Source organism: Erpetoichthys calabaricus, chromosome 7 (assembly GCF_900747795.2).
Source record: "Erpetoichthys calabaricus chromosome 7, fErpCal1.3, whole genome shotgun sequence".
Taxonomy (NCBI): domain Eukaryota; kingdom Metazoa; phylum Chordata; class Cladistia; order Polypteriformes; family Polypteridae; genus Erpetoichthys; species Erpetoichthys calabaricus.
The window spans coordinates 69759891-69787846 of NC_041400.2; the positions used below are offsets into that span (position 1 = coordinate 69759891).

Genomic DNA, 27956 nt, shown 5'->3' on the forward strand with positions numbered 1-27956 from the left:
AAAAACAGTAATAGCATTTTCGTTCATTCCAGCTCAGTGGTGCAGTGGGGCTGTTTGCAGGTCGCCCAGAGCGCTCAGTTACATTGTGCTGTTCACTGTGTGGTGATCCTGGACCCCGGGCTTACTAGAGTCACATGTAGCAACTTCTGTAAACGTCTGTTGTTTATTTGTTTGTTGAGCGCATTTGGCTCGTTGGTTTGAAGCAGTAAGCACGTGTGGTTGACAATGGAGAGTTTAGCAGAGATGTTTGCGGGTAGAAAGCGAGGAAGTAATGTGTGGAAATACTTAAATTACAGCACAGATGACAATAAAAGCAAATGTAGCATGCAAGAAGAAGAAAACAGTCTTGGAATTTCAGAGCAGGACCAGCTGGATCAGAACTTAGTGGAAGTCCAGCACTTCTCTGGCACCAGGACTGCACTTCATACAGGGACATGTGGTCTTACCTGTCATCATGAAAAGTAAAAAAAAAAAAAAAAAAAAAAAAATGATAACATAAATGTGTCCACTGGTCTGTGCTATAAATTTGTTTTCTGTATGATTCCAATCATTTTGATCATTTTTATTGTCAAAATCGCTGAATTTGCACATTTCCTGATCAAATATAAGACAGAAATGCGAGAAAACTCGGACCGCGCTCTCCTTTACATGCTGGATTGATGCGTGTGCCTGTCACTGTCTCTCTGTAGTCGCCAATATAATGTTTGCAGACACATTTATTATACAACCTGACTCTCCACAGTCTGCCTAATATCGTTTAATGAATGCGTGTGACATATTTAGTCTTGCTGATCGGACATAAAACCGCAGTGAAAAGGCACAAGGTGAGGCAGACAGCACTGTGACACCCTGAAGGGGGTGCATGTGAGCCCAACAGGTGCTTGTTGCTGTTGTTCTTCTACGCAGAGGCGCCAATAAGTTACCGATATCAGAAAGTCAAGTGCACTGCAGCAGGCCGTTTCTTTATTTTATGTTCAAACTGACTGCCAAAATGGAAGATTAAAATTTAAAAACTAAAGGAAAATACAGAGGACTTCTCCACAAAAATCTCTGTCACTTTCTTGTAAAAGGATAGGCGCATGGACTTCATTTACAAATAAAGGTAAGACCATAAACGGTTTTCAATTTTATAGAAAATGGGATCAGAATAAGAAAAAAAAATCAAATTTTTAAAAACTAAATTCTGACCTTAAATAAAATATTCTGTTGTTATTCTCGTTATACTTTTGTTGAATAGTCTCTATTAAAATTGATTAAAGCGTCAGAAATAAAAGCTTTTAAAAACAACTAAATACTGTATTTCAATTAAGGTCAAAATTGAGATCTGTTTTTTTGTACACCACTCTATACTTTCATTTGTATTAAATGAGTATGAATTGCGAAATTGCAATAGCAAATTTAGAACACATGGAGAGTGAGGAGCAAATGCGCTCTCTCTTGCCATTAGAAAAGTAACATTCTTTCTTAGCCAAATATGTGCCTTACCTGTGTGTGTGTATAAAGAATGCTGATGAGATATGAAACATAACCAGTAATTAATATGCATGCTGCCAAATGCATACAGTAGTGAATAAGCTACTCTTTTGGGTTCATATATTTGTAACTCTGAAGGAGTCACCAGCCATGAACCTCACCGCACGTCACTGTTTTAGGACTGGCAGCAGAAATCATCAACATACAGTCTGCTGGCGCCAGTGGCTGAGGACCTCTTCTGTGTACCTGCATTACAGGCGCTTGTCAAGCAAATATTTTCACTGTGTGGCTATCTGTACAATGGACGTCATTGCAACATGAAGAAATCTCTTGAAATGTGTACTTTTTTAAAGTTTAACAGTAACGTGCTTGCACAGTCTGGTTTCTTGGGTTGAAACATTTGATCTTGCTGACTACACTCATTAGGCCACTTCATCTGTTTCACCATTGATAGTCAGTATGTGTTTAACAGCATTATGAACTGTGAGTGTATTTTGTTGGCTGAAACATAAGTTGCATTGACAAATGTGTAGGCCAGCATTTGTGGTCTTGCAACAGAAAAAAAAAACTAAAAATTGTACTAATATGGTAAAAAGCCAGAATGAAATAAAATAATAAAAATTTTAAAACACATAACTAAATAAAAATTGTTGACTCCACTGAAAACTAGAACAAAATAAAAATAAAAATTAATTTTATAAAATAAAATAAAAACTAAAACTACAATTAATATCAGAACTGAAATATCACCAGAATATACAACAGACATCAAATATGGGCAGTACTTCTGCCTCAAGCATCCAGTTTCACGTGTTGAAATCCTACAATTGGTTATTTGTGTGAAGTCTGCAAATTCTTTCTGCATCTACAGTACTTTTCCTCTAGGTTCTCTAGTTTTCATCTCAATATTAATTAATACAATTAAAAAACTAAAAAAGAGTACTAATTAAACTAACTTATAAAATACTTTATGTAAAGCCGATGTCACATTACAGTAGGTATGTTAGATTTGCCACCCACAGTTGCTGAACTCGTAACCATGTCAGTTTAAACAACTTAAAATGGTTGGGCTTGTCACATTTACTGACTGAGTGGTGACCTTCTAACCTTCCATTTTTGTGATAGCCAATAGCATAATGACTGATGGTGCCAGAACTGTATGAAGAGATCACTGGTACAGTGAATTCAGTCACAATCTCAACCCTTTTATTTCCTTTTTCCACTGTGTTGATGTATGTCAAATACAAGGAATCCAATAGACAAACTTGGCTTCTGTTTGTGAGGTCCAAAACAGCAGTGGTTCTTATTCTTTGTTGCTGCATTTTATGCATTGTACTTCTGAATAATCATTTATTGGTTGCCAGCCACAGGGAATGCACAAACCAGTGTGTTTTTCATGCCAGTCCCAAGCCCGGATAAACGGGGAGGTTTACGTCTGGAAGGGCATCCGGTGTAAAATTTTACCAGATCAACATGCGGACAAGAAAACAGATTTCCATACCAGATTGGTCAAGTCCCAGGTTAACAACAACCGCTACCAGTATTGTTAGCCAACAGGGTGCTTGCGGAAATTGGGCTAATGTTGGCCGAAGAAGGAAGATGATCCACTGTGGAAACCCCTAATGGTAGCAGCCGAAAGAAGAAGAAGATCTAAGGCACACCGTGCCCGACCCGACTAAAGACAAAATCAAACCTGTTTGGTTTTATGGGAGCAGGTTACGGATTAGTTACAAGGAGTCACTGGACATGTCACATTACACTAGTTGCTTCAAGGAAGTGCGCTGCCAACTACCTAGGACTTGCTAGGATCATATAAATGTAGGCTATGACTGAAAAACATTGGAAAAGTCATGCAACGTGACATAGCCTAAATATGTTCATGTCACATTTGCTTATAGTTTTGGGGTTATCATTTTAATAACAAACGTAACAAAGTGCAGATTTTAAATTTATGTTATGTAATTATTCATTCATATAAAATGACTTCCAATAAATATGTTTAATTAAAACGTTCTTTTTTTACTTGCTGCCAAGCACTTACCTTTTAATGCCTCTACTGTTTTGGCCCTGCTGTTAGCTGCATGGTACCAGATGATTTCCGCTCCATCCATTTCCTGAATCTGCTTCAGTCTAATGAAATAGTTCAGTGTACAGCAAAAAGAACGTTCTAAAATCAAATAGACACATAATTTCAAGTCTGTAACATTTCACAAATCAAAATATTCAAGAAATCTTATTGAATTCAGCGAAGTTCCCCCTTTTCTGTTTATTACTTAAAATAATCATATTTCTAAATGACAAAGTTATGAATAACAGAATGTTAACATTTTCAGCTGCACAGAGATAAATCCAACTTTTTTTGAGAAATGTAAAAGTTGTGTATACATTACAGGAGAGGTATATGTAAACGTACGTTAGTTTCCATCTAAATAGTAGCTGGTACTCAAAAGTAAATGTTAGTTTTCTGGAAGAAGAGAGAAGCCATAGTCTCAATGTGTTCTAATAATTACCCAAGATAATTATAACCACTGGAAATAATGTTAGCTTAATAGATTTGAAATAAGTAAATATTTGGCTAGAACAAGTCTCATATGACTGCGGTGGGTTGGCACCCTGCCCGGGATTGGTTCCTGCCTTGTGCCCTGTGTTGGCTGGGATTGGCTCCAGCAGACCCCCGTGACCCTGTGTTCGGATTCAGCGGGTTGGAAAATGGATGGATGGATAGAAGTCTCGTATGAATAACTATGCGCAGATTTACATCGTGCTCACCGATACCCTGTAAAAGCGGCAGGCACTGAATATACCAATTCAGTGTATGCCCTCGTGCTTCTCATAAAACAGCTGACATGATCCAAATTATAAAGGAAAAAACATTTGCCAGCAAAAAGCCCTCTCTGCTCCAAACAGAATAACTAAATTTAAGAAACGGCACGATGCGAGTTACTCAGTATACATATCACATCTTTTTGTATTTCATCGCGTTCTTCAATTATGTTACTATAATTACTATTTAGTTTGTGAACTTATGCACAAAATAGTTCGTTTGGCTAAATTACAGATTTATCGTCCGTACTTTTTTCTCAGTATGGTCAAAGGAAACAGAGCAGCGAATGAACTAAATTCTAAATTCTTTCACCTGGACTGGATATTTTAAAATAAAATCTTTTGGTAATACTCAAGCTTAGAGACAGCCGTCACAGAACATAACTTTCACCATGAAGGAAAATCGTCTGCAATACTTTTAAAATTATTTGTTACCCCATACCCGCTTGCCGAAAACTCTCCATCGTCCTGAAAAATTTAAACAAAAAAAACAGTTTTTGATGTTTACATTCCTTTTAAGCAGTAATAAAGCCTAACGTCTTCCAAGAATTGTTTTAAATTTATAAACGTCCTATGGTTTTCCGGGATTGATGCGCTCAATGTCGTCATATACGTGCGACGCGACCCTACAAACGGTGTAGACCTAGATGTTGAACCAACACCTCCAGAACACTTAGTGGCAGAATAAAACCGTAGGCTGGAAATTGTTTGACGAATTTCAAACATGCTGTATTACTCTTCTTTTTCTCTTCGAAACTAATTTGGCGAAGGATTTTATGAGGCGTAAGATTGCAGAAGGGATAAAATTAATTTATTTGGACACGTCTGTTAATTGTAAAATGTGAGTATTGTTTTGGAAAATGCATTTTTATCATAGAATATGTTTATGGAAAACTGATTGTATGCAATATGGGTTTTAATTGCCGGCGTGTAAATGAAAATGTGAGCGTTTACCAAAAGCACTACACTCTTATGTTTTTGAATGGTAAGGTATTTTATTATCTTAATAATAATAATAAGGAGGAACTGTTTTAAGAATGTTCCCAAAATGGCCAAAAAATACTTGATACCAAGTAGAAGAGAAAGTCCTTGGCAATAACTGCTGCATGTTGGAATAGCATTTACTGTGCTATTTTCTGTTAATTATCAAATGAATACCCGTTTCTCCTGGAATATGACAGCTAATGTTAAGTAGCTTTTTCTTGAACATTGCCAGTAATGCAGAACAGTGTCTGATATGATATGGAAAAGCAAGTTCTCGGGTATTATGTGTATGGTTGAAAAAGATTTGCTGCGTCACTCTCTGATAAATACATCATCAATTCAGAAATCATTTAAGTGGCTTTATATGGTTGTAACTGATATGCTATCTTTGGCGAGCTCTTTCCCATCCATCCATCCATTATCCAACCCGCTATATCCTAACCACAGGGTCACGGGGGGTCTGCTGGAGCCAATCCCAGCCAACACAGGGCGAAAGGCAGGAAACAAACCCCGGGCAGGGCGGCTCTTTTCCATTATACCCAAAATTGGTAGTATCGCATGGAACAGACATTCTTTGGCTATTACCAGTGCAAATTTAAGAAACTGTAAACTAAAACTATTCTGGTAAGTACAGATTTAATGTATTTCAGTGACTTTATAGGATTATGGCAGAGAGAGCAATTTTTTCCATAATGGTCAAAAAGGTCTTAAGTAGAAAGCAAGTGCTTTGTTATTATCAAACAAGACTGACAAATTCATACGCTGTGATGAACACTTTGCAGAATATGTGCCAGAAAGACACTGGCTTCAGTTCAGACCTGTCTTAAGAAACAATGTTCCTAGCAGAGCTTAAGGCCCTCAGTGATGGGGCATTGGTTACAGAAATGCAGAAAGAGTTCCTGGCAACATGTGGAAAATGCAGGGTCTGCATCACTGTCCACCTCCAGGGTTTGCAGGTAGCTGCACAGCTCTGTTTGAATAGTCTCCTCATTTAAGAGAGATGCTGTTTCTAATTCTGCATTTCCCCGCCTTTTATTATGGGTACAGGTTCAGAAGCTGCTGCAGCTTCTGTGGAAGTGAATAATGTAGCCACTTTGTTAATTGTTCATTCAATAATAATTTAATCTCTTCTGCTCCTCTGGTTTTTATGTCATTTGCTTTTTCATTCTTGATATTTGCTGTTTTAAATTGTGGTTTAAGAAGAGAAGCCATGTTGAGGACGTCCTTTGTGACAGGATCAGAATATTTTTTATTTGAACAGGTCAAAATCGTTTTTTTAATGTCTCTTGCAAGTTGTATGTCATCTATGCAATCCTGTACAATGGTTTAATTGAAAGGATGAAGTACTGGTTTAAGATATACTGTAACACACTAACATAATGTTCATATGATGAGAAACGGGGGTTGGGCGCATGCACTATTACAGCACGTTGCTGCACAAACCAACATGATGAACCACATCAGGATCCCAAATTTGGACCCGAGCGCAGCCTTGCAGTAGGCAACACCTCAGCACCACACTAATTCGAATGGAGTGGAACAGTGTGAGGTTTTTTTCACAGTGGCTGAAGTGTCATTCCTGCCACCAACCCTCAAGTTTTCCTTGATTTCCTGCATAGGGCTCAATATATATTAACTGCCTCTAAATACATCCATGCTTTGCCAGTCTTGCAGCAAGTGACTTTTTTTTGTCTGCTCATATCTGACTTATTGCCTTCTCCAGCTTGATCACTCTTTCAGTCATTTTCAAGATCCCCATCTAGTAGGTGTATCTCTGTTTTCAGCTAGTAATTTAGTAAGCCCATGTCCGTCTAAGTACGGGTCAAGTCTATGTTCCTTTTCCAGGTGTAGGAAAAGGCACAACAATTTTTTTTTTTTTAAGAAATGTTTATTGTACTTTCTACACAGGGATCTTTGACACTTCTCTCTATGAAAAGCAATAAACAAAATGTTTTATAGAGCTTATAAATGTTTTCATTATATTAGAATATTTTTTTTTTATCATCATCATCATTATTGCATGGCCTTAAGGCCAAGTGATTACCCCTCGGTCCTTCCATTATTTAATTGTCGAGACCGTGAGGCTAAATAAATTCTAAAGGTGAAATAAGAATTTAAAAATTACGTTCACTTATGGGCCAAACCCTGCCACTATATTAAGTATGAACTTAATTTTTTTTTTTTTTTTTTTTTTTTTTTTGTCACTCAATAGCAGTAAGCAATATAAATATATGTCTATATCTATCTATGTGTGTGTGTGTGTGTATATATATATATATATATATATATATATATATATATATATAAAATAAATAAAAGGATCTTGGATCCTTTTTCTTGCCTGTCTGACTCTTCCAGTCTTTTTAAAGTGGACTTCTAGTTGTGTTATTACGCTATGTTAGTAGGCTATTTGTTTTACTTGCTCTAAGTTTATTGCAACTTACCTAGTATACAGCTTGTGCTAAGCTAGACTATAATGCATTTTGCTCTCGTTGATGATAGACGTACTTCATGCTTAAAGTAAAATGTGGTTGTGAGTTTTCACAAAATTTAGCATACTAGTAAAAAGGTTATGACAAAATTCCTACCATAATAAGAATTTAATCCATTATTCCGGATTAACTGACATACCACCCATTATACTAATAATCTCCATAAGCATGTTGATTGGGTATGCAGTAGTGGTGGGAATCTGCAGAAACCTCTCAATTCAATTTGACGATTTTTACTTGCTGATTTGATATCTGTGTATTGTGATATTTATTGAAAAGACAATTTCTCTCCAATTTAAGATTTTCAAACCATTGTGAGTAACACAATTAAATATGTATAAAAGTGTTTTTATTGAGTAACTAAGTAAACTTCATAACTGTATCCATAACAATAAAAATATATGTATTTAAGAATTTTCATACTGGCAGCACCATATCGTACACTTTTCCACCATGTTGGCACATTGGTAATCCGCCTTCAACAATTTCTGCTTTTGCTGCAAACCTTGAATTCCTTGGGTGTTTTTTCTGGAAAAACCCAGTAACACATCTTATTCTTCCTAGGATCCACTCAACAGCTGGTAGTGTGAGTGTGTGCTGAGTTGCCAAGTTTTTTTTTTTTATATTTTATTAATTTTATTGTTATCATTCCATACAAATAGATCAATTTTTACAAAAAATAGGATTGAAAACAAATCAAACCCCACCCCTGAGAAGGAGAGCATGGCCAAAGGAGTAATACTTAAAGCTTGTAAACATACCTAAACTGTTGAGTTTAATAGGGCAATAAAGATAAATGGAGAAGGAAAAGAAATGCGGAAATAATTATTTCTTCTTATTCTAAAATTATTATTGATTAGATCCTGCCAGGTTTTGAAAAAGTTCTGTACAGATCCTCTAACTGAGAATTAGATTTTTTTTCAATTTCAAATAATATAAAACATCGGTTTCCCACTGACTTATAAGAGGAGAGTTAGGATTCTTTCAATTTAACAAAATAAGTCTGCATGCCAACAGTGTAGTGAATGCAATCACAGTTTGCTTGTCCTTCTCCATTTCAGATCCATCTGGAAGAACACCAAACACAGCTATTAATGGGTTAGGAGGGATTGTGACACCAAGGCTGTCTGATAGGCACTTTTTTTTGGTCCAAAATGATGTTAATTTGGTGCAGGCCCAAAACATGTGACCCAGTGAGGCAGGAGCTTGGTTGCAGCGTTCGCAGGTTGGATCTTGCCCTGGTTTTAAGCGAGACAGATGAGCTCGATTTATATAATTTTGAGTTTAATAATTCTATGCTTTGCGCATATGGAGCTCGAGTGAATTCTCTGCATTACTACCTTTCACTCCTTTCCTGTTCTGTTAATTAAGAGATCTTTTTCCCATTGTCCTCTTGGATCTTTGAAAGGAAGGGACTCTAATAAAATTTTATATATTGCAGAAATAGTGTCTAAGTCCTTGAAATTGAGCAGTATTTTTTCCAGCATGGTGGAGGGTACGAGATGAGGAAAATGGGTCAGGTTCTGTTTAACAAAGTTTCTAATTTGGAGATAGTGAAAGAAATGTGTAGCTGGAAGGTTAAATTTGGAATGTAATTGTTCAAAGGATGCAAAGATATTGTCTATATAAAGATCTCTGAGCAATTTAATCCCAAATCTTTTCCAGATATTAAAAACTAGATATGTTTGCGAGGGTTAAAAGAGGTGCTTCTCCTGCAGAAGTGCCACAGATAAAAGATTTTCCATCTTAAATTAAATTCTAAATTGGTTCCATGTTCTGAGTGAATAAAGCAAAATTGGGTTATTAGTATATTTGCGATAACTTGCATTTATTGGAGCGCAGAGCAGGGAATATAAAGAAGTACTGCAGGATTTTACTTCTATTGCGGACCAAGCCTGTGTATGTTCATCTATTTTTGTCCAGGTTTTTATAGCTTGTTTGTTTGCTGCCCAGTAATAAAACTGAAATTAGGTAGAGCCATGCCACCTTCTGCCTGAGGTCTTTGTAGGGTCACTCTTCGGATATGTGAATGTTTTGAGTTCCAAATAAATGAGGTTATGGTTGAATTTAATTGCTTAAAAAATGATTTATTGATGTATATTGGAATGTTTTGAAATAAAAAAAGAAGCTTGGGAAGGATATTCATCTTAACAATGATAATTCTTCCAGCTAGAGTGAGATGAAGGGTTGACCATCTATGTAAGTCTTGCTTAACTTTTTCCATACAGACGGTGAAATTTTGTTGATAAAGAGCTTTATGTTTACTTGTGATATTTATCCCTAGGTATTTAAACTGATCTGCTATGGTAAAAGGTAGGGTGTCCAATCTAATAATATATGCTTGTGAATTCACTGGAAAGAGTATACTTTTATTCAAATTAATTCTGAGACCAGAGATCTTTTGAAATTCTGTAACTGCTGTTAAAACTGCAGGCACAGTGTTTTCTGCGTCTGATATATATAAAACCATATCATCTGCATATAGAGAAATTTTCTGTTCCAGTCCTTCTCTGATAATCCCCTTTATCTGATAAGAATTTCGACAGTGGACCGCCAGTGGTTCAATGGCGATTGCAAACAGCAGTGGTGGCAAGGGGCATCCTTGTCTGGTGCCACATTCTAGTTTAAAGTAGTCTGAACAAATGTTTTTAATACAAACTGAAGCTTCTGGAGTGGTATACAATAGTTTGATCCATGCACAAATATTCGGGTCAAACCCAAATTTCTCCAGTGCAGTGAAAAGGTAGTTCCATTCAATCATATCAAATGCTTTTTCTGCATCCAATGATGACAATATCTCTGGGGTGATCGACGCCTGTTTAATGTAATATATTCATCAGCAAAGTCAAAGATTGAAAGGTAAGTGTCTGCCTTTAATAAATCCAGTTTGATCCTGTGATATTACCGAAGGCAGCACTTTCTCCATCCTTCTGAATAATGATGTTAAGATACTCTCAAAAATTATAGCTAGAAGTGAAATTGGTCTGTATGATGCACATTGTAATAAGTCCTTATTTTGTTTAGAAAAGACGGTGATTAGTGCTTGATGAAAGGTTTGAGGTAGAATTTGATTGTCTCTAACTTCTGTAAATGTTGCCAATAAGAGGGGAGCTAGCTGAGTAGAGAATTTCTTATAAAATTCTACAGGGTAGCCATCAGGGCCTGCTGATTTCCCGCCTTGAAGTGACTTTATAGCATCTAGTAATTCTGATAGCGCCAGAGGTTTATCCAGTTCCTCAGCACTAAAAGTATCTATTTGTGGTATCTGTAATGTATCCAGAAATGCATTAGATTGTTTGTTGTCTTCTTTAAACTCAGTAGAATATAAGGTTTTATAGTAGTCTCTAAATGTGTGCTTTATATTTTTATGGTCAATGATTTCATCTCCATTCGTGTTGGTGATTACTGTGATTGCATTGCGAACTTCTTGCTTGTGGATTTGTTGAGCTAAAAGCTTAGGCAAGAAATTATTATCTATAAAAAAATAATCAATTCTTGAGTAGCTATGATGCACTGGTGAGTAGAACGAATATGTTCTTGATTTTGGGTTAAGAAGCCTCCAGGGGTCTGATAAGTTGTGATCAGTTACAAACTGTGTAGTTGTCTTTGCAGTGTTAGATGTCATCCCCACTGTGATGAGAGTCCTATCTGAGAGTATGCAAATATTTAAAATCTAAAATTAGAAATGGGGAAAAAAAAATGTAATTGTTGGCTACAGGGAAATCTTACAATTTAAGGGTTTTACTGACAAAGGCTATGAGCCTATCACATCTAGTGTACCCAGAATTATCACTATATATTGATAGAGAATATACAATTACGTTGATTCCCTATTCAAGTTTATTTGGAAGAACAAAACGGAATATATTAGAAGAAATTACATTGTTAAAAATTTACAATGATGGTGGCCTTATTAGGATTTGCGAACAATTAATCAGGTATTCACATTAAATTGGATTAATAAGTTTCTATCAAGCACAGACTCTGTCCCTGGTACTGAGTCCTCAATTTGGTATTTAAGCATTGTGATGGATTAAAATTTTGCTGTCCTGTGAGTTTAAATTTAGTAAACTTCCACTCAAACTTTTCAATTTTCACAAACAAGCACTCGGCTCAAGGAAAATTGCATGTACTGTAAACAATGTTCTCCTCACACTTACAAAATTTGAAACTATGAGTACATATTATTTGGCAACAAATCTTTATTTCTAAAAGAGTGGGCTAACCAGAACACTGTTTATGTTTCTGGTCTTAATGAGCCGGAAAATCTTCATACATTTTTAATGATTTTGTAGTTTTGACAGGGGCAAGTATTTCTTTAAACAGTTATTCCTATTAAAACTCATTTGAGTTATGTCACATTGTCTGATTACAATCCAAGACTTTTAATCAGTGGTGCTAATATCATGGACAAGAAATGTGGCAATTACTTTATATAAAGAGCTTTAATCGCAGATCATAGCACTTCAAGAATTTATGTTAAATGGAAAGTTTTATATTCCAAATTAAACTAGAGTAATATGTGAATTGTATCATATAAATTTCTTGTCCCCAATAAAGTCAAGGAAATTTATTTTAAAATTATTACTCTTACTACCCTTGTAACAATTTGCTAAATAAATTTTGTAATGATGTATCTCCTTTGTTTTTAGTTTGAACAAAAAAAAAAGATGAAACCATTAATCATTTATTTTATTGCAGTATCCTCTCAAAAGTATTTTGGTCAGAGGTTGCTGATCTATTAGCATATGTTTTAATAAACTTGTACAGATTTATGAAAGGATTTTTGTTTTAGACACTCAAAGAAATTAGATTGATTTTGATAATACCTTAAAATTAATTAGCCTCTTGGGGAATATATTCATAAAGCTGGAGCCATAAACTCAAAACTTCAGATTTTTCTCTTGTGATTTAGAATCCCTCTTTAAGTCTATAAAAAGATAATCTAGGCCAGTAACAGTGTAAAACTACTAAAACATATTCCTTACTTAAAATCATTGTTAAATATCTATTTTATTTGAATTTTCAATTTTGTATTTTATTTATGACCCTGTGTTCGGGTTCGGCAGGTTGGAAAATGGATGGATGGATGTATACATAATGTCATTGTATCCCCAACAACAACAATATTTATTTATTTGTGCACATAGAATACATGCACAAGCCATGAGTAGAGCCCAGGAATCTGGAGAAATGAGGCAGCATGGCTAACCATGTCTAGAAGTTGTTCAGACTGAGCTGGTCGTTCTAAATTGGTTCAGAATGTTTTGAATGATAGAAATGGGCTTGTGCTTTGTGCAGGGCTGGGTTCTCTACTTCAGTGTTCTCAACCTTTCTGTTTATGCTACTCTCTTTTTCCAATATACAGTAAGTGATGACAACACTGAAGTAGAGGACCCAGCTCATAATTTTCTTTTTATATATCTTTCATCCATCTATTGAATGAAGTTAAAATCCTCAAAGAATGACATATAATGACCTGTGATATTTTCATAATTTTGAAAAATATACCTAAAATTTTATTTTTAGAGGTTGCAATTTAAAATCTTGAAACGTGTGATTTCAAAATAATGCCATAATGCTACTATTTTATTTGCTTTTTTTAACTGCTTTTTACAATATTTTTTTTAATAGATTTAAATTCCTGATTCTGAAGACTTAAATTTTAACACACACTATAAATTAACAAAAAAAATGGATGAAGAGCCAGAAAGAGCTAAACGCTGGGAGGGAGAATTTGAACGCTCATGGTGAGTTATAATGGTATAGCAACCATTAAATATTGCATAAGAAGGAACATTTTTTAACTAAAAAGGAATTGTGTGGTAGCCAAGTTTTTTAATAACATTTTTTATGTTCTTTTATTTTGAATATATGTTAAATTTAATTTTGTAGCTCAAGATTAGAGCTAGACAATGATTATTGGGGTATTGTTTCTTTAAGAAGGGATGCTGGGTTTTAGGGGTTAATGGGAACTAATAAGTTATTGTAAGTTTTGTTATTGTGTCTGTCTTGAGTTTCATTTATAACTGTGGAGCTATGTAACGTGCAAAAATACGTTTGGATTAATGTGAAACAGCAAGGATTGGACCACGTACAAGTTCCTGCCGTACCCACACATTGTTTTGCACATACAGACTTTTTTTTCTTCTTTTCTTCCATAGGGAACTACTCGTAGAGGATGAATCCGGTTCCCTTAAACCAACTGTGGAAGATATTCTCTTTAAAGCAAAGAGAAAAAGGTAATACCATTGAGTTAGTAGTGCTGATGTTTTTTGTTATAATGTTTAATTGTATCTTCATCCGCAAACACAATGTATCAGTTTTTATCATGATTTACAACAGATTGTTCTTCATTAGTTAATTTGCTAGATAACTTTCTATAATCTCTTATGGTCTTTTGCTGTGCCTTAAACCACAAGCTTATGGTTTGAATTTAAGTCTGAATTTATAGTCTGAAGATAGAAATTGGACATTTATTTATTAGGGAGGGAACATTTACCACTTTTTACAGTTAACGATGGTGAAATTCCCAAAGGTTATTACACCTCTTTATATTTTAATCATCACTATAACTGTTGTCAATTATCCTGCTTTTATAAAACACAGTTTGTGTTACTGTCAAGCATTTGTTAAGTGTATGTAATTTATGCATGCATAACATACAATTTGGGCATCTAACTCTTTTTAATATAACTATTATAACCCATTTTGGACAAGATTAGTTTCACAGCAGGAGTTGAGATGATGTAATTATTACCAAAGGACTCTATTGTATTGTAAGTCCTGTCCGAATTGCTCATGTCATTAACTTTTTAAGTACTGCATGTTCACGTCTCAGTAGTGCTGGGCAGTATAACGGTTCATACCGAAAACCGTTTTTTATTTTTGATATGATATGGATTTTTCTTATACCGCAACACCGGTTTAAATTGCCTAAACAACGGCCAGAACGTGGTGCAGCGGGGAACTGTTTAAGGGGGGGGGGAACCTTTTCACTGCTACACCACTAAACACATACAACGGAGTACATGCGTTAGTGGAGGTGTTGCATGGGGGCTCTTTTTCACTGCTACACCGCTAAATAGGCATGCAACAGAGTACATGCGGTAGTGGAAGTATTGCGCGGTGAAAATGGACAGAGAACATTCCGAAAAATGAAACTGTAGCAGATGATAAACTTTTGCCAAAAAAAAGGAGTCACGTCCGTTGCCTGGAGATACTTTTATTTTTAAAAGGTCGGATGTGCACCATTATGTTCAAATCTGTGAATACTGTTTCTATACTACTGGATAATACTGCAAGCCAAGTTGTACTTGTTTTATTTTTTTCAATACAGTGTAATGTACCTGGGTACTGTGTAATAGTGTAACGACATGTTGACTTTATTCTCGTAATTTGTCATTAAAGTAGAACATCGTAAACTAAATTTCATCGTAAAATGAATGTTTAATTTGCTAGATTTTCGCAAACCGCGTCATAAGTTATGTAGCACGTGTCAGTGGACCGAGATTGTTAACATTAACAGAAAGTGTAGTTGGTTTACAAAAAATATTTACTATTCCTTTTCTAAGACATGTTCAGTGCAATACAACTTTTGAAAAGCACCTCTGGATATTTTACTAAGTTTAAATGCCTCTTTGGTTGGTTGAAAATATGTTGTCAAAATTTTAGTTTAAGTTGTTGGCAAAATTTGTTCAATAAAAAGTTCTATATTTTGACTGAAACTGTCATGCAGTGTGATTCCTTCTCTTCATTAGTGCCACCCCCTTGAAAACTATCACTTTATAGGGCCATGCAAACCTGTATTAATACTTGTTTGCACATTAAAATGTTTTTTTTTTTTTTTTGTATAATGTACAATTCTCTTGACAGTGGAATAGGTTATTCTTAGGCAGTCTGCTGCAGTAATTGCAGTGGAAATTGTGGTTAACATCCACTCATACATGAAACCAGTATAATTTTGAAAAATTTTGGCCATACAGCCCAGCACTACGTCTCAGTAGAGATTACAGAGCCTTTTGCCTTCTATAAAAAGTCTGTCAAAAATAGTCCCAGGTAAAATTAGTCCTGTGCGAATCAGTAGGTCAGTAAAATTCCATTATTTGAGTTGCTGTACATTGAATTCAGGGTAGGGTAATGTTCATTGCTCAGTAGGATGCTGTAGTTTTCGGTGTTGTACTAAGTATATGACTACATATGCATTGTCCTGACATGTGTTACCCGTATGTGCACGTTTTATTGCACTAGTTGGCCATCCAGTAGTAGTTTTGATATTGTTAAAAATCTGCATTTTTATGTTTACTTGTGGTTAAAGCAGACTGGACATAGACGCAGTGTGGTTTATTTATGTCTGTTTATAGCATCTGACATTAAAATAACTGGTTTAAAACATCTGAGGTAGTACATTTTTGTTTTTTAAAAGACCATTTCAATATAAAATATGGTGAAAAAGAATTCAGAGTGTAATATTTTTTATCATATTGTAACAATACCATACTAATACCAAAAACAATTTACTTTTGGTGACAATAATCGTGATGTGAAATTTTTATATCGTGATATCGCTAAATGTTATGCTTGAAATGGGCCTTTACATGCAAACTAAAAATAATATTTAGTCATTCATTCTGTCTTTATCTGCCTTAAGTAATATACTTAACTAGTAGAAGGGTAATACTGTTATGTACAGTATGTGCAAAAAATGTGTACATAATGCAAAAATAATGCCATACATATCTGCCATACTATTTAAATCATAAACCACTCTGACATACTAATTATTACTTCCTACTTCAATTGCAAAATAAATGTCTGTTTTATAACCCTTAGCTCAATATGAACTAAATGTTCATGCCTTATAACAATTGTTTCATGACATCACTGTAAAACTATGAATGATTTACTCCATACCTGTAAAATTCATGATTTAAAAAATAAATATTTAGTTGTTTGACTATTTTTAAAGCAAAATAGGCATAGTTTTTGAATAAAACAGTGATGTAAATGTTTCTTTACAGAGTAATTGAGAGTCAGGGGCAGATCAGACTTGGGATGGTAAGTGTATGGGTTACCATTTACTTTTTTTTTTTTAATTATTATTATGAAAATCTTAACTTCTTCTGCACCTTTGACATGTTTTTTCCTGTTTGACCATTCTTATGTTTTCATTATTCATATTACCAGTAAAACAGATATCAGAAGGGTTTCTGTTTCCTGTAAATTTGAGAAGAAAACAAAGGCATGAATTCTGTAAACAAAACTGCAGTTCACAAAAAATTGCATTAGAGTGATTATATGTATACAGTGATCCCCCACTATATCGCGGTTCAGCTATCGCGCCCCCGCTACATTGCGGATTTATTAATACTATTATTATTACTAGGGGTCTTCGCTTACCCACCCCCGGGTTTGGTTTACTGGATAAAAATTTCAAGAGATTATTTTCATGGGAATTGTTACATATGCATTATTCTAATTTTTACTTTAAAACATTTGTAAAAACAATATATGTCCTTTATTTCCTGCCCCGGGCGTGGTTAAATCTTTCTCGCGGCACTTATAACGCTGGTCGCATTGTGAAAGGGGGGGGGGGGGGTCTGAACGCATGCTGAAGAGATGCGATCGGTTCAGCTGGTGTCTTGCTGCTGCTGCTGGCCAGCTGTGTGTTGTGCTTGTCGCGCTTTGCGTCAATCACTTAAAAGCCTGTACAGCAGCTTTCCTTTTGCCACTTTGTGTCTCTGCCGCTTGCTTTGTGAAGGGGGGAGCTGAATGCACGCTAAGCAGAAGTGGATAGATCAGCTACTGGCTTTGTGCTGCTTCTACCAAGATGCCTGTTCTGCTTGTCGCTCTGCATGTTCTGAAGGTGGGGGTTGGGGGGGGGGAGTGGGTAGTAGGTTAGGTGTCAGTGAACTTGTTTTAAATTGTTTGTACTTCAAGCGTGTTGTCAAAGTGTTTGTCCGAGATGACCTGGTCTCGATTGCTTCGTTCAAACCCACTGCCCCACCCCCGCCCTCCACGGAGGCGTGCTACGCTCCTGCCACTTTGCGTTGTGAAGGGGGGAGCTGAATGCACGCTAAGGAGAAGTGGACTTTGTGCTAGTTCTGCCAGGATGCTTGTTCTGCTTCTCACTCTGCACGTCAATCATTTAAAAGCCTGTACAACAGCTGTCCTTCTGTCTCACTTTCTTGTCTTGCATGACGTTAAAATGTTTTATAATAGAGAGATGTTACTCATATCCTTAGCCCAACATCCACATATAATATGTGTTTACAAAGTGTGTTTTAATACGTTTACATGTGTTTAAAGCATGTGGGAGGGGGAATTTTAAGGCTTAAATTATATAAAAAAAAAAAATGTTTATATAGTCTTTTTCTATATCGGATTTTCACCTATCGGTGATGGGTCTGGAACATAACTTCCGCGATAGGCGGGGGATCACTGTATATGTATGTGTGTGTATAATATTGATCGATCGCCATTTGCCATAGAATACCAGAATTGGCAGGTTCACCACTGGTGCAGTGGGTCCTGGGTTCCTCCTGGTGCATGACAATGCCCGGCTTTATGTGGCGAGAGTATGCCGGCAGTTCCTGGAAGATGAAGGAATTGATACCATTGACTGGCCCCCACGCTTGCATGACCTAAATCTAATAGAACACCTTTGAGACATTATGTATCGGTCCATCCAACAGTGCCAGCTTGCACCTCAGACTATCCAGGAGCTCAGTGATGCCCTGGTCCAGATCTGGGAGGAGATCCCCCAGGACACCATCCGTCGTCTCATTAGGAGCATGCCCCGATGTTGTTGGGCATGCATATAAGCATGTAGGGGTCATACAAACTAGAGTATGATTTTGAGTTACTGAAATGAAATTTCGCCAAAATGGACTAGTCTGCTGCTTCAATTTTTCACTTTGATTTTCGTGGTATCTTTGAATTCAGCCCTCTTTAGATTGATAATTTTCATTTTCATCAAATGATGTGGCATTCTGTCGTAACACATTACCCAGTCCATATCAGTATAGATATCCAGAATGATTTTTTTTTCCCCATTGAGGTCTGATGTGTTTTCAAAGTGTTCCTTTAATTTTTTTTGAACAGTTTATATACTTTTAATTCAGTTTTATTTGTCAACATTACTTCCTATTTTGCCTTGATTAGTGTTTTCTCCATTTATTTTGATTTCCTTTTAACCCAATTTTCTTTCTTAGTGCTACATTTTTTATATTGATTCTGATATATATTGATTGACATATCCTTACAATTGTACAGATGCGGCACATGTATATTGTTCTTGATGCTTCAAGGACAATGGAAGACCAGGACTTAAAACCAAATCGGCTCACTTCCACTCTCAAGGTAGCACTGAGTCTCTCTTTCTGTCTCTATTTTAACAGCATATTCACAACTTTCATGTTCCATTTCTGAGATGGTTGTTTGTAACCATCAATTTTGGCAGTGTGTGCAGGTTTAAACTACCCCCAACAATTGTGTATTCTTATGAATGTCTTTTATATTTATATTTGGAAATGTATGTATGTATGTATGTATAATATGTATAATCTATAAAGTAATGTTTCAGTTTATGAAAGGACTTATTAAAGTAAACATTTTTATGTAAGCTTATTAATTTAGATTGTAGTTGATCATTTGAAAGGTAGAATAAATTATGTGATTGGAGGAATTTGAATTTTAGCTTTGAAATCTATTGCAGATCATTTAAAAGTTGCAACATTTATATTGAAAGGAAGATTAATTTTTTTTTTTTTTAAATTTGCAGATGAGATTGTCATTAAAATTTGTGTCATCTTTTTCTTGATAAAAGCTGACCTTACGGCAGATATCCCCACCCCTTATTTGTTTGATACTTGTACTTTCACCTAGGCAGACCTTGATAGCAGTCTATTTAGATCAACAGTGCAATCATTTAGTCAGTAGCAGATGTCATTTGTGCTACACAACATACAGTATACAGAAGTTGAAAGACTACTGTTTTCTAGTGTTTTGAATTATTAGACAAGTTCTGCATTTACTGGTTGCCTAATATCCAGTTACTAATTTGATAGCCAAGGTGGAATAAAGTTTCTTCTTATAAATTTGACAGTATTTATTGAAATTGTCAGAATGACAAATGTAGCTTTCTGTTAATAATCTTACCTGTAAGATTGCAAAGTTGAAACAAATTTAACATGTAGTTTTTTGTTACTTTTTTTCATCAAAGTAGCTGTGCTCTTTCCAATTGTGTTTTGTATTCTTCATGCCACACAGATCAAGCAGAAAAAAGGGTATAGGAGGGGGGCGTGATAAGAGTATAGGTCATACTATAGATCTCTGGTAGTATGTCTTATCAGTTTTTCATGTGGTCTGAAAGTTGCAATGGACAGCTTTGAACCGCATCTATCACTTGCTTCTTTCTCATTTTAGAACCTGGGTAAGTTTTCTGACTGGCGATATGAATATTGTCTTGCAAAAATACTAATGCAGATACCAAACATGATACTCAGCTCAATTGTTAAATTGAAGTAACATAAGTGCATCACATAGTATATAATTTACAAATGTATAAAATATGGGATAGATCCTTTGGAGAACATCATTGGCATATACAGTGATCCCTCGCTATATTGCGCTTCGCCTTTCGCGGCGTCACTCCATCGCGGATTTTATATGTAAGCATATTTAAATATATATTGCGGATTTTTTGCTGGTTCGCGGATTTCTGCGGACAATTGGTCTTTTAATTTCTGGTACATGCTTCCTCAGTTGGTTTGCCCAGTTGATTTCATACAAGGGACGCTATTGGCAGATGGCTGAGAAGCTAGATTGCTTACTTTACTTTTCTCTCTCTCTCTTGCGCTGACTATCTGTGATCCTGACGTATGGGGATTGAGCAGGGGGGCTGTTCGCACACCTAGACGATACGGACGCTCATCTAAAAATGCTGAAAGATTATCTTCACGTTGCTATCTTTTCTGCAGCTGCTTCCTGAAACGACATGCTGTACAGTGCTTCGCATACTTAAAAGCTCGAAGGGCACGTATTGATTTTTGACTGAAAAACAAACTCTGTCTCTCTCTCTCTCTCTCCCTGCTCCTGACGGAGGGGGTGTGAGCTGCCGCCTTCAACAGCTTTGTGCCGCGGTGCTTCGCATACTTAAAAGCCTATTGATTTGTTTGCTTTCTCTGTCTTTATGACAGTCACTGCTCCTGACGCACACTCCTTTGAAGAGGAAGATATGTTTGCATTCTTTTAATTGTGAGACAGAACTGTCATCTCTGTCTTGTCATGGAGCACAGTTTAAACTTTTGAAAAAGAGACAAATGTTTGTTTGCAGTGTTTGGATAACGTTCCTGTCTCTCTACAACCTCCTGTGTTTCTGCGCAAATCTGTGACCCAAGCATGACAATATAAAAATAACCATATAAACATATGGTTTCTACTTTGCGGATTTTCTTATTTCGCGGGTGGCTCTGGAACGCAACCCCCGCGATGGAGGAGGGATTACTGTAGTGAAATTTTTGATCCATATCATGCAATGAAATTGGAGTGAGCAATTTTGATGTGTAAATAACCTTGGCCAATTGCTCTAATTGTAAATTATAGAGAGGAGAGGACAGAAACTTTTTCTGAACATATTTCTTTAATTAGGGTTTTATTTTCTTATTGTCACAGTGATTGTACCAAATTCAGTACAGATAAGAGCTGATAGTAAATGACTCCATATGAAAAAGGTGAAAGACTAAAAAGTTTTTGGGCTTAACGAAAAAGACATAATTACAAGTTCTAGTCTGATGGATCTGAAGTTATACTTGATGTCGGAAGAATGCATTTAGCTTAGTTCTCAAAGTTGAAGTTTTTATTTCAAGGTTTTAATTTAGTAAGTGGTGATGAGACTTATCCTAGCTTAGAAAGCTAGGAATGAAGTTATAATCACAGTGAGAGCTATGTCCACATATTGGAAAAACATCAGCACCATTTCCAGTGAGTGTGGAACTCTGACAGGGCTGTGCTTTGTTTCCTATTCCTATCCTGTTTGTGATTTTCATGGACAGAATCCAAAGGTGCAGTCAAGGTGGGTTGGGGATCTAAGGTTCAGTGACCTTAGAATCATGTTGGTGCTTTTGCAAATCATGTGGTCCTGATGGCATCATTGACCTGCAAACTCCAGCACACATTGGGGCAGTTTGTGAAGTGTGAGGATCAGCACCTCCAAATCTGAGGTCATGGTCCTTGGTAGGAAAAAGGTGTACTGTCCTCTGAGTGCGAGGTGAGTTACTGTCTCAAGTGGAGGAGTTTAAATACCTCAGGGTCTTGTTGACAAGTGAAGGGAAAAGAGATGGTGAGGTCAACAGATGGATTGTGATGGTGAGCACATTTTTACTGGAGAAGGAGTTTAGTCAGAAAGGTGAAGCTGTCAATTTACCAATGAAAAAATGAAAAATGGCTGAAGACCAATTAATTTTACCTTTCTTATCACAGGATTCCTCTTGTGCCTTTTTGGAGGTGTTATTGAGTAACCAGGAAAGAACTTGATATGAGCTCTGCCAACACACATTGTCTTTCGTTTTTTTGTAAAAAAACTTGATGATGAATACATGGGGCCTGGAAGTATAGAAAATTATTGGTGCCCAAATTAATGAAAATGCAATATGCTTTTGTATTGCATTTAGAAACGATCATGAAAATTGTGTGCCATAGTGAAAGCAATTGATCATTTGGTTAATGTTTTTAATCTTCACACAATAAAGCCATGCCAAAATAAAAGCACCACTAGCAAATGTATTGCAATACAGTTAATATATTGGATTGCATTTAATTTTGGCACGAATCATCGTTCGTATGGAAGAATCTGTTTAGAGTTGATCCTGTGAGCCCTTTCATTCGCCATAGAAGTGCGACTTAATGATAAAAACAATTTTGTCCAGTCTTTGAAAAGAGACCAAGTTTTCATGAAAGTCCAATTTTTTTTTTTTTTTTTTTATTACCACATTCACTGCCCACTTGGTTTATTAGTTTTATTTTAAGAGCTATAGTCTCTCTTCACAAGAATCCAATTTCTTCACTGAGCTGTGAAAAACTGGTGTATATTGAGTACATTTTGTTTTTAACATGAGATTACGTGATACTGGCAAACTGCCAAAGATGCCTATTGGAATTTAAATTCCTTGTGTGCTATGTAAAGAGATTTTCATGATCTCCCAATAAGAAGCATTGGATTCCCCTGGATACGCTGCAGGCCTTGAGGATTTCTTTAGGCTTCTGTTTGACTTCAGTGAGCACAATGAGATATCTTGTACTTCAGTCAGATAAGCAAACTCTTTAAACATATAAGCAGCCTATTTAGAAGTTAAGGATTGTAGTGCAAGACGGGTAGAAAAGCATGGCATGGTCTGACAAGCATTAAGTTGCTACCACAAATGGGGCATCATATAACTACCACATACAGTTTCATAAGTGGCATGGCCACTCAAAAAAAAAAAAAAAAAAAAAACTTGTACGTTTTTTGAGTGGTTCAGAAATTGCTTTTGAATTCATGTTCTGATTGTCAGTGTTCAAAACATCAAGAAAAGTTGAGTTTTAGCATTGTGTCTTAATGTATGAACATCTTAAAATTGCAGTTTTCATCAGAAAATTTGTCTTTTATGTTGTGTTAAAGCTCCTGGGTGACTAAGACCTGGCAAAGATAGAAAATTTTAGAAAATGTGGTTTCTGAGATATTTGTCCTGAAAGCTGACACCGTGCACAACGATAACTTCAAAAAAAGGGTTTACAAAGTAAATAAATGGATGATTGGATATAATGCATAACCAACAGAGCAGGATACAGGGAGCTGGAGAGTGAGGGTGGTCATCTGATCCTTGTTGGTCAAAAATGTAGTTAGGAATTTCATTGCACTGTGCACACTGTGCAGTAACTCAGAAACAAAATGATGCCACTGCATTTTTTTTTTTATCCAAGCAAGACCTTACATTTTTGAAAAAGCCATCGCTTTTATATACTTGTATATTGTTACTGAGTGTTAAAGATAGCCACAATGGAACAGAATAAAACACGATTTTGTTTAGCATATGTCAAATCACTGTTCAGACTTGGGTAGAAAGAAAATGATTAATCATCAGATAGCATTAATATCTTTTTTTGATTGTCATTATTTATAGCAATTTTAAATCAATTTTGAATAAATTAACTTTTCATTATCTTCAAAAATCATTCTGTCTTATTTAACAACACAGAGACCTACAGTGATATCTATGAACCCCATCTCCCCGGCACTGTAAGTGCTTTTCATGATCCGTGGATTTAATTATTCAATGACATCCCATTTATTAGTTTTTTTATGTTTAATCTCAGTCTCAATCTCATTTTATATTAAAATTCATGTTTATGATCAGAATGTTTTGGAAGGCTTTCATAACTATAATTTTTAATTGAATTTATATGAAATGATTTTTTTTTATTTGAAAACTGCTTACTAATTAAGCACTACCTTTAAACAATATTGAACTAACTATACATATACAGTAATTTGCAAAACATTTGTTTTATTTCCATTCGGAAATGTAGTATTTAAAGCCGTGTTTCTCAATCCTTTTTGGTGTTGCAACCCATGTTTTCTCATGTAAGTGTCTTTGTGACCCACTAAGGGGTTGGTGTCCCCTCTCAGTAAATTGTCTACAAACAATCAAGCAGGTAGTAATTCCCTTTGGTTAATCAAGTGAGATTGTCATAGTTAGGGGGCACCTTTGTGAATCAAGCATGATTGTCGGAGCAGTAGGGGGTGATTGTGAGTGATTTGTCCTAATGCCAACCTGCTACAACCCACCACCACCATCATAAACAATAGCAACTTGCAACCCAAAAGTGGGTTGTGACACACTGGGTGAGAAACACTGATTTAAAGTTTCTCTTATTTAATTATGAGTTCAGGTTAGCTATGACAAATAATATTGTTGCTCTGATTCCACAACTGTATAGGAATAGTGTGATGTCAGAAGTCACACAAGGTAGTTGTCTAAGCTTACAAGCTATCGTAATGGACCAGCATGCAGTTTAACCTGTTCTAATGATTTCTGTCAGAGTATTGTTGTTTATCAGGCATTAACATTTCTTCTAGATCTATTACGTTTATTCTGTCATTCCACTGACAACATTGTAAATACAAAACAATAAAAATGAGGTAAAAATCTTCAGTAAATAACTTTATAAAATAATGTGTTTAAGGAGGTGATTGGGGAAAATAAGTCTTTTTCCCAATTCTAAAATGTCTTCAGGTTTTGCTTTCTGCTCTTCTCCCCATGCTGGTAAAAATACACATAGTTATCACTTTTGCAGTTTTAATTCAGTGGCTTATAGTGTTCAAGTAATAAATTAACTCCTGTGATAGCTACATGTGTACTTTGGAGCTTTAAAGTGGGAAATATAATTTAGGAAATGACTTGGTAGTCTTTGTTCTCAAGACACAGTTGCTTAATTAAGTCAGTGTTAAAGTCTTTGTTTCTGTGTTTTAGCTTCTGGAATTTTTTGTGGAAGAATACTTTGATCAGAACCCAATCAGCCAGGTGAGTCTGTCTTTGTTATGAATTTATTAAATCTACTTGGAGGATTTTGGAATTGGAAAACTTGATCTTTGAGGACCACTTTCTCCACAATCCTCAAACCCACTACATTTTACTGAATAATGTTTGTGATGGGGTTTAAAGGGTCACACCAATGCAATTCAAATAGACAGAATGTAGTTTCAAGCTCTGGAGGGCAGTTAAAGTTGCTTTACAGTTAGACTTATGTAAGTAGGATGAACACCATACTGCCATCTAATTCAGACATGATGCTGTGGAGAAGGTCAGCAATGTTACATTTCTTGGAGCCACAATCACTGACTACCTTAAGTGTGTCAAATTGAAAACAGATCTTTGCTAAGTGATCAAAATTAATTAAACATAAAATTTATCACATAAACATGACACACCTAAATCATCACTGGTATAGCCAACTAGTTTTAGAAGTCTTATAATTTAATTAAATGTACATTTCCTGTCTGTAATCAAGGGGTTTCAGTAGTCTTTTGTAAAAATGCACCTATGTCTGGAAGGTCCAACTTGTAGGGAGTCATTATCCTTGGCTAACCAGCACAATGAAGACAGACAGACACTCCAAGCAACTCTGTGAAAGGTTCCCGAACCATGAGGACTTGGGCCTTTTGTATTGTAGGTTACCCTTGGCCCATAGATGCTCACTAAGAAACAGTTTAAAAAATTTGCAAAGTGCAAAATTACTTATAGGTTTTTAGACCTGTTTGTGTGTCTGTCTGTTTTTCACGAGAGAACTACTTAACAGATTTAGATCTGGTTTTTTTTCTATATTTTGCTTGAACATTCCGTTGATTTTGCGACTTTCTCATCGCACTAAGTATCATAGTTCGCTTGTGGTACCGATTTATTCATGCGAATCCGAGAGAGACTTATCGGGCTGCTGAGAGGGGCACGGGGCCCTCCTCACTCACACGTCTGCCTCAGGGCGTAACCTTAGCTCCACTTAGTTAGCGAACTAATGATGGAGACTTACACAGACTCAATGCTGTAATTGCTGCCAAAGGTGCACCTACAGTACTTAACAAATAATTTGGAAGGAGGTAATTACCTAAGCAATCAATTATCTTGTGCTTTATATTTTTAATTAACTTAGACCACTTTGCAGAGATCTGTTTTACTTTGACCTTTTTTTCTGTTGACCAGTGTCTAAGAAGCCAAAGTAAATCTACTGAATTAATTAAAATCAACTGAATTAATGTTGTATAATTGTAAAATGTGGAAAATTCCAGGGGTTACTTTATAAAGGCACTGTAATCTCCCTGTTTCTTAGAATTCAAATGTAATAGCTTGTAGTTAGTTTTGTGAAGTCTGTTGTCTATTGTGGTAAAACAACCACTTGGTTTATTATTCTTAGGGACAGTGCACATGGTGTCACATATTTTTAACACTAGCAAGAATATTATGGCTTCTGCAGATGCACTGTAAAATTGCATGTTTTCAAATTCAGTGATGGAAACCGAGAATACTGTGGCTTCCTCAGACACTGTAGAATTGCATGTTCCCAAATAGGCTATATTCTCACTGTAGTGCTGACGTACTTTTGGTGAAATCTCAGCCAGCTAAGTCACATCCATTCTCTGTACTCCAGTTATGATTTTTGTTTAGAGGCAAGAATGTCTGAGAAAAAATAAGTTTAAATTTCAGCTTACAGTTACTATGGAAGCTCTGAACCGCACAGTGAAAAAAATTATGGGATAAACCTTATCTCGTATGTACATGAAATATGTCGTACATACGTGAAAATATCTTGTACGTATGAGAAAATATCTTGTTGTGGGAGGGTTATTTGACTCAAAGGGTTTAGGCATGTGCTTTATGTTTACAGGTATCCATCTGCACACTCGTATGGAGCTCCTGAGGGGATATGGTGCATTTTATTTCTCTCTGGAAAGTAATTTGGTGCGTACAGCTCACTATCTCATGCCCACCACTTACCATAGCCTGCGCACCAGGTACTTTAAGGTCACATTAGCTAATCTTGCATGTGTGCCGCATACATTCAGAGCACCAAATACCATTGCGTGCTGCTGTACATCATTTTCTGGAAACGGGACATATCACTAAGCAGTTTGATGTTTTCCTAACATAGTTACATTCCACAGAAATGGATATTGGCAAGTTTATAAAAGCAGGTATGCATTTAAGCCCTAATCTTAACCATAGTGAAATGGGACATGTGATGGGCATTTTGTGACTGACGTTATAGGCATTACCTGATGTACACCATAGGTATCGCAGACTGCAGTTTGACCCGTCTCCCATCATTCCACACTCCTGTAATAAATAAAAGCACACCCATTTGCTTTTTATATCACCATGCTACAAGAGATGGAAGTTAAGTCAAACTGAAGCGTTGAGGCGTAATTAGGTAGCCCCGAAGCCTACTTTTGTAATTTTGTAATCTAATTTTATCTTGTACGTATGTGAAAGTATCTCAAGAGTTGTTTTCACATACGTACGAGATAAAGTCTATCCCATAATGTTTTCACTGTGCGCCTTAGAGCTTCTGTAAGATAACTCTTTAGCTGAATATTGTCATGTACCTTTATGTTCAGCTTCCAGTAAGTACAACAAGGTACTAAGATTTCATACA

At 35.9% G+C, this 27956-nt stretch overlaps 2 protein-coding genes across 6 annotated transcripts in view; one reads left to right on the forward strand and one right to left on the reverse strand.

The window, feature by feature from the left end:
• The window catches only part of fam151b (family with sequence similarity 151 member B), a 61482-nt gene extending 56584 nt beyond the window's left edge, over positions 1-4898 (reverse strand). Inside the window, exons 1-2 of one of the 4 annotated variants that reach the window (XM_051929631.1) lie at positions 4732-4883; positions 3515-3640 (exon numbers count right to left, since the gene is read on the reverse strand). In XM_051929631.1, coding sequence (XP_051785591.1) covers positions 3515-3584 — 70 coding nt within the window. In that variant the 5' untranslated portion in view covers positions 3585-3640; positions 4732-4883. Of the gene's footprint in view, positions 1-3514; positions 3641-4546; positions 4696-4731 lie in introns of those variants that run through there. The other 3 variants (XM_051929634.1, XM_028804690.2, XM_051929635.1) reach the window with 3 other exon arrangements.
• Positions 4899-4977: 79 nt separating this feature from the next.
• The window catches only part of gtf2h2 (general transcription factor IIH, polypeptide 2), a 128566-nt gene continuing 105587 nt past the window's right edge, over positions 4978-27956 (forward strand). For both annotated transcript variants that reach the window (XR_007935390.1, XM_028804688.2), the window contains exons 1-6: positions 4978-5137; positions 13407-13522; positions 13937-14014; positions 16793-16829; positions 19047-19133; positions 25283-25333. Coding sequence is in view for 1 of the 2 variants with exons in the window: in XM_028804688.2 (XP_028660521.1) it covers positions 13467-13522; positions 13937-14014; positions 16793-16829; positions 19047-19133; positions 25283-25333 (309 nt within the window). In the remaining variant the exon portion in view is untranslated. The remainder of the gene's footprint in view (positions 5138-13406; positions 13523-13936; positions 14015-16792; positions 16830-19046; positions 19134-25282; positions 25334-27956) is intronic.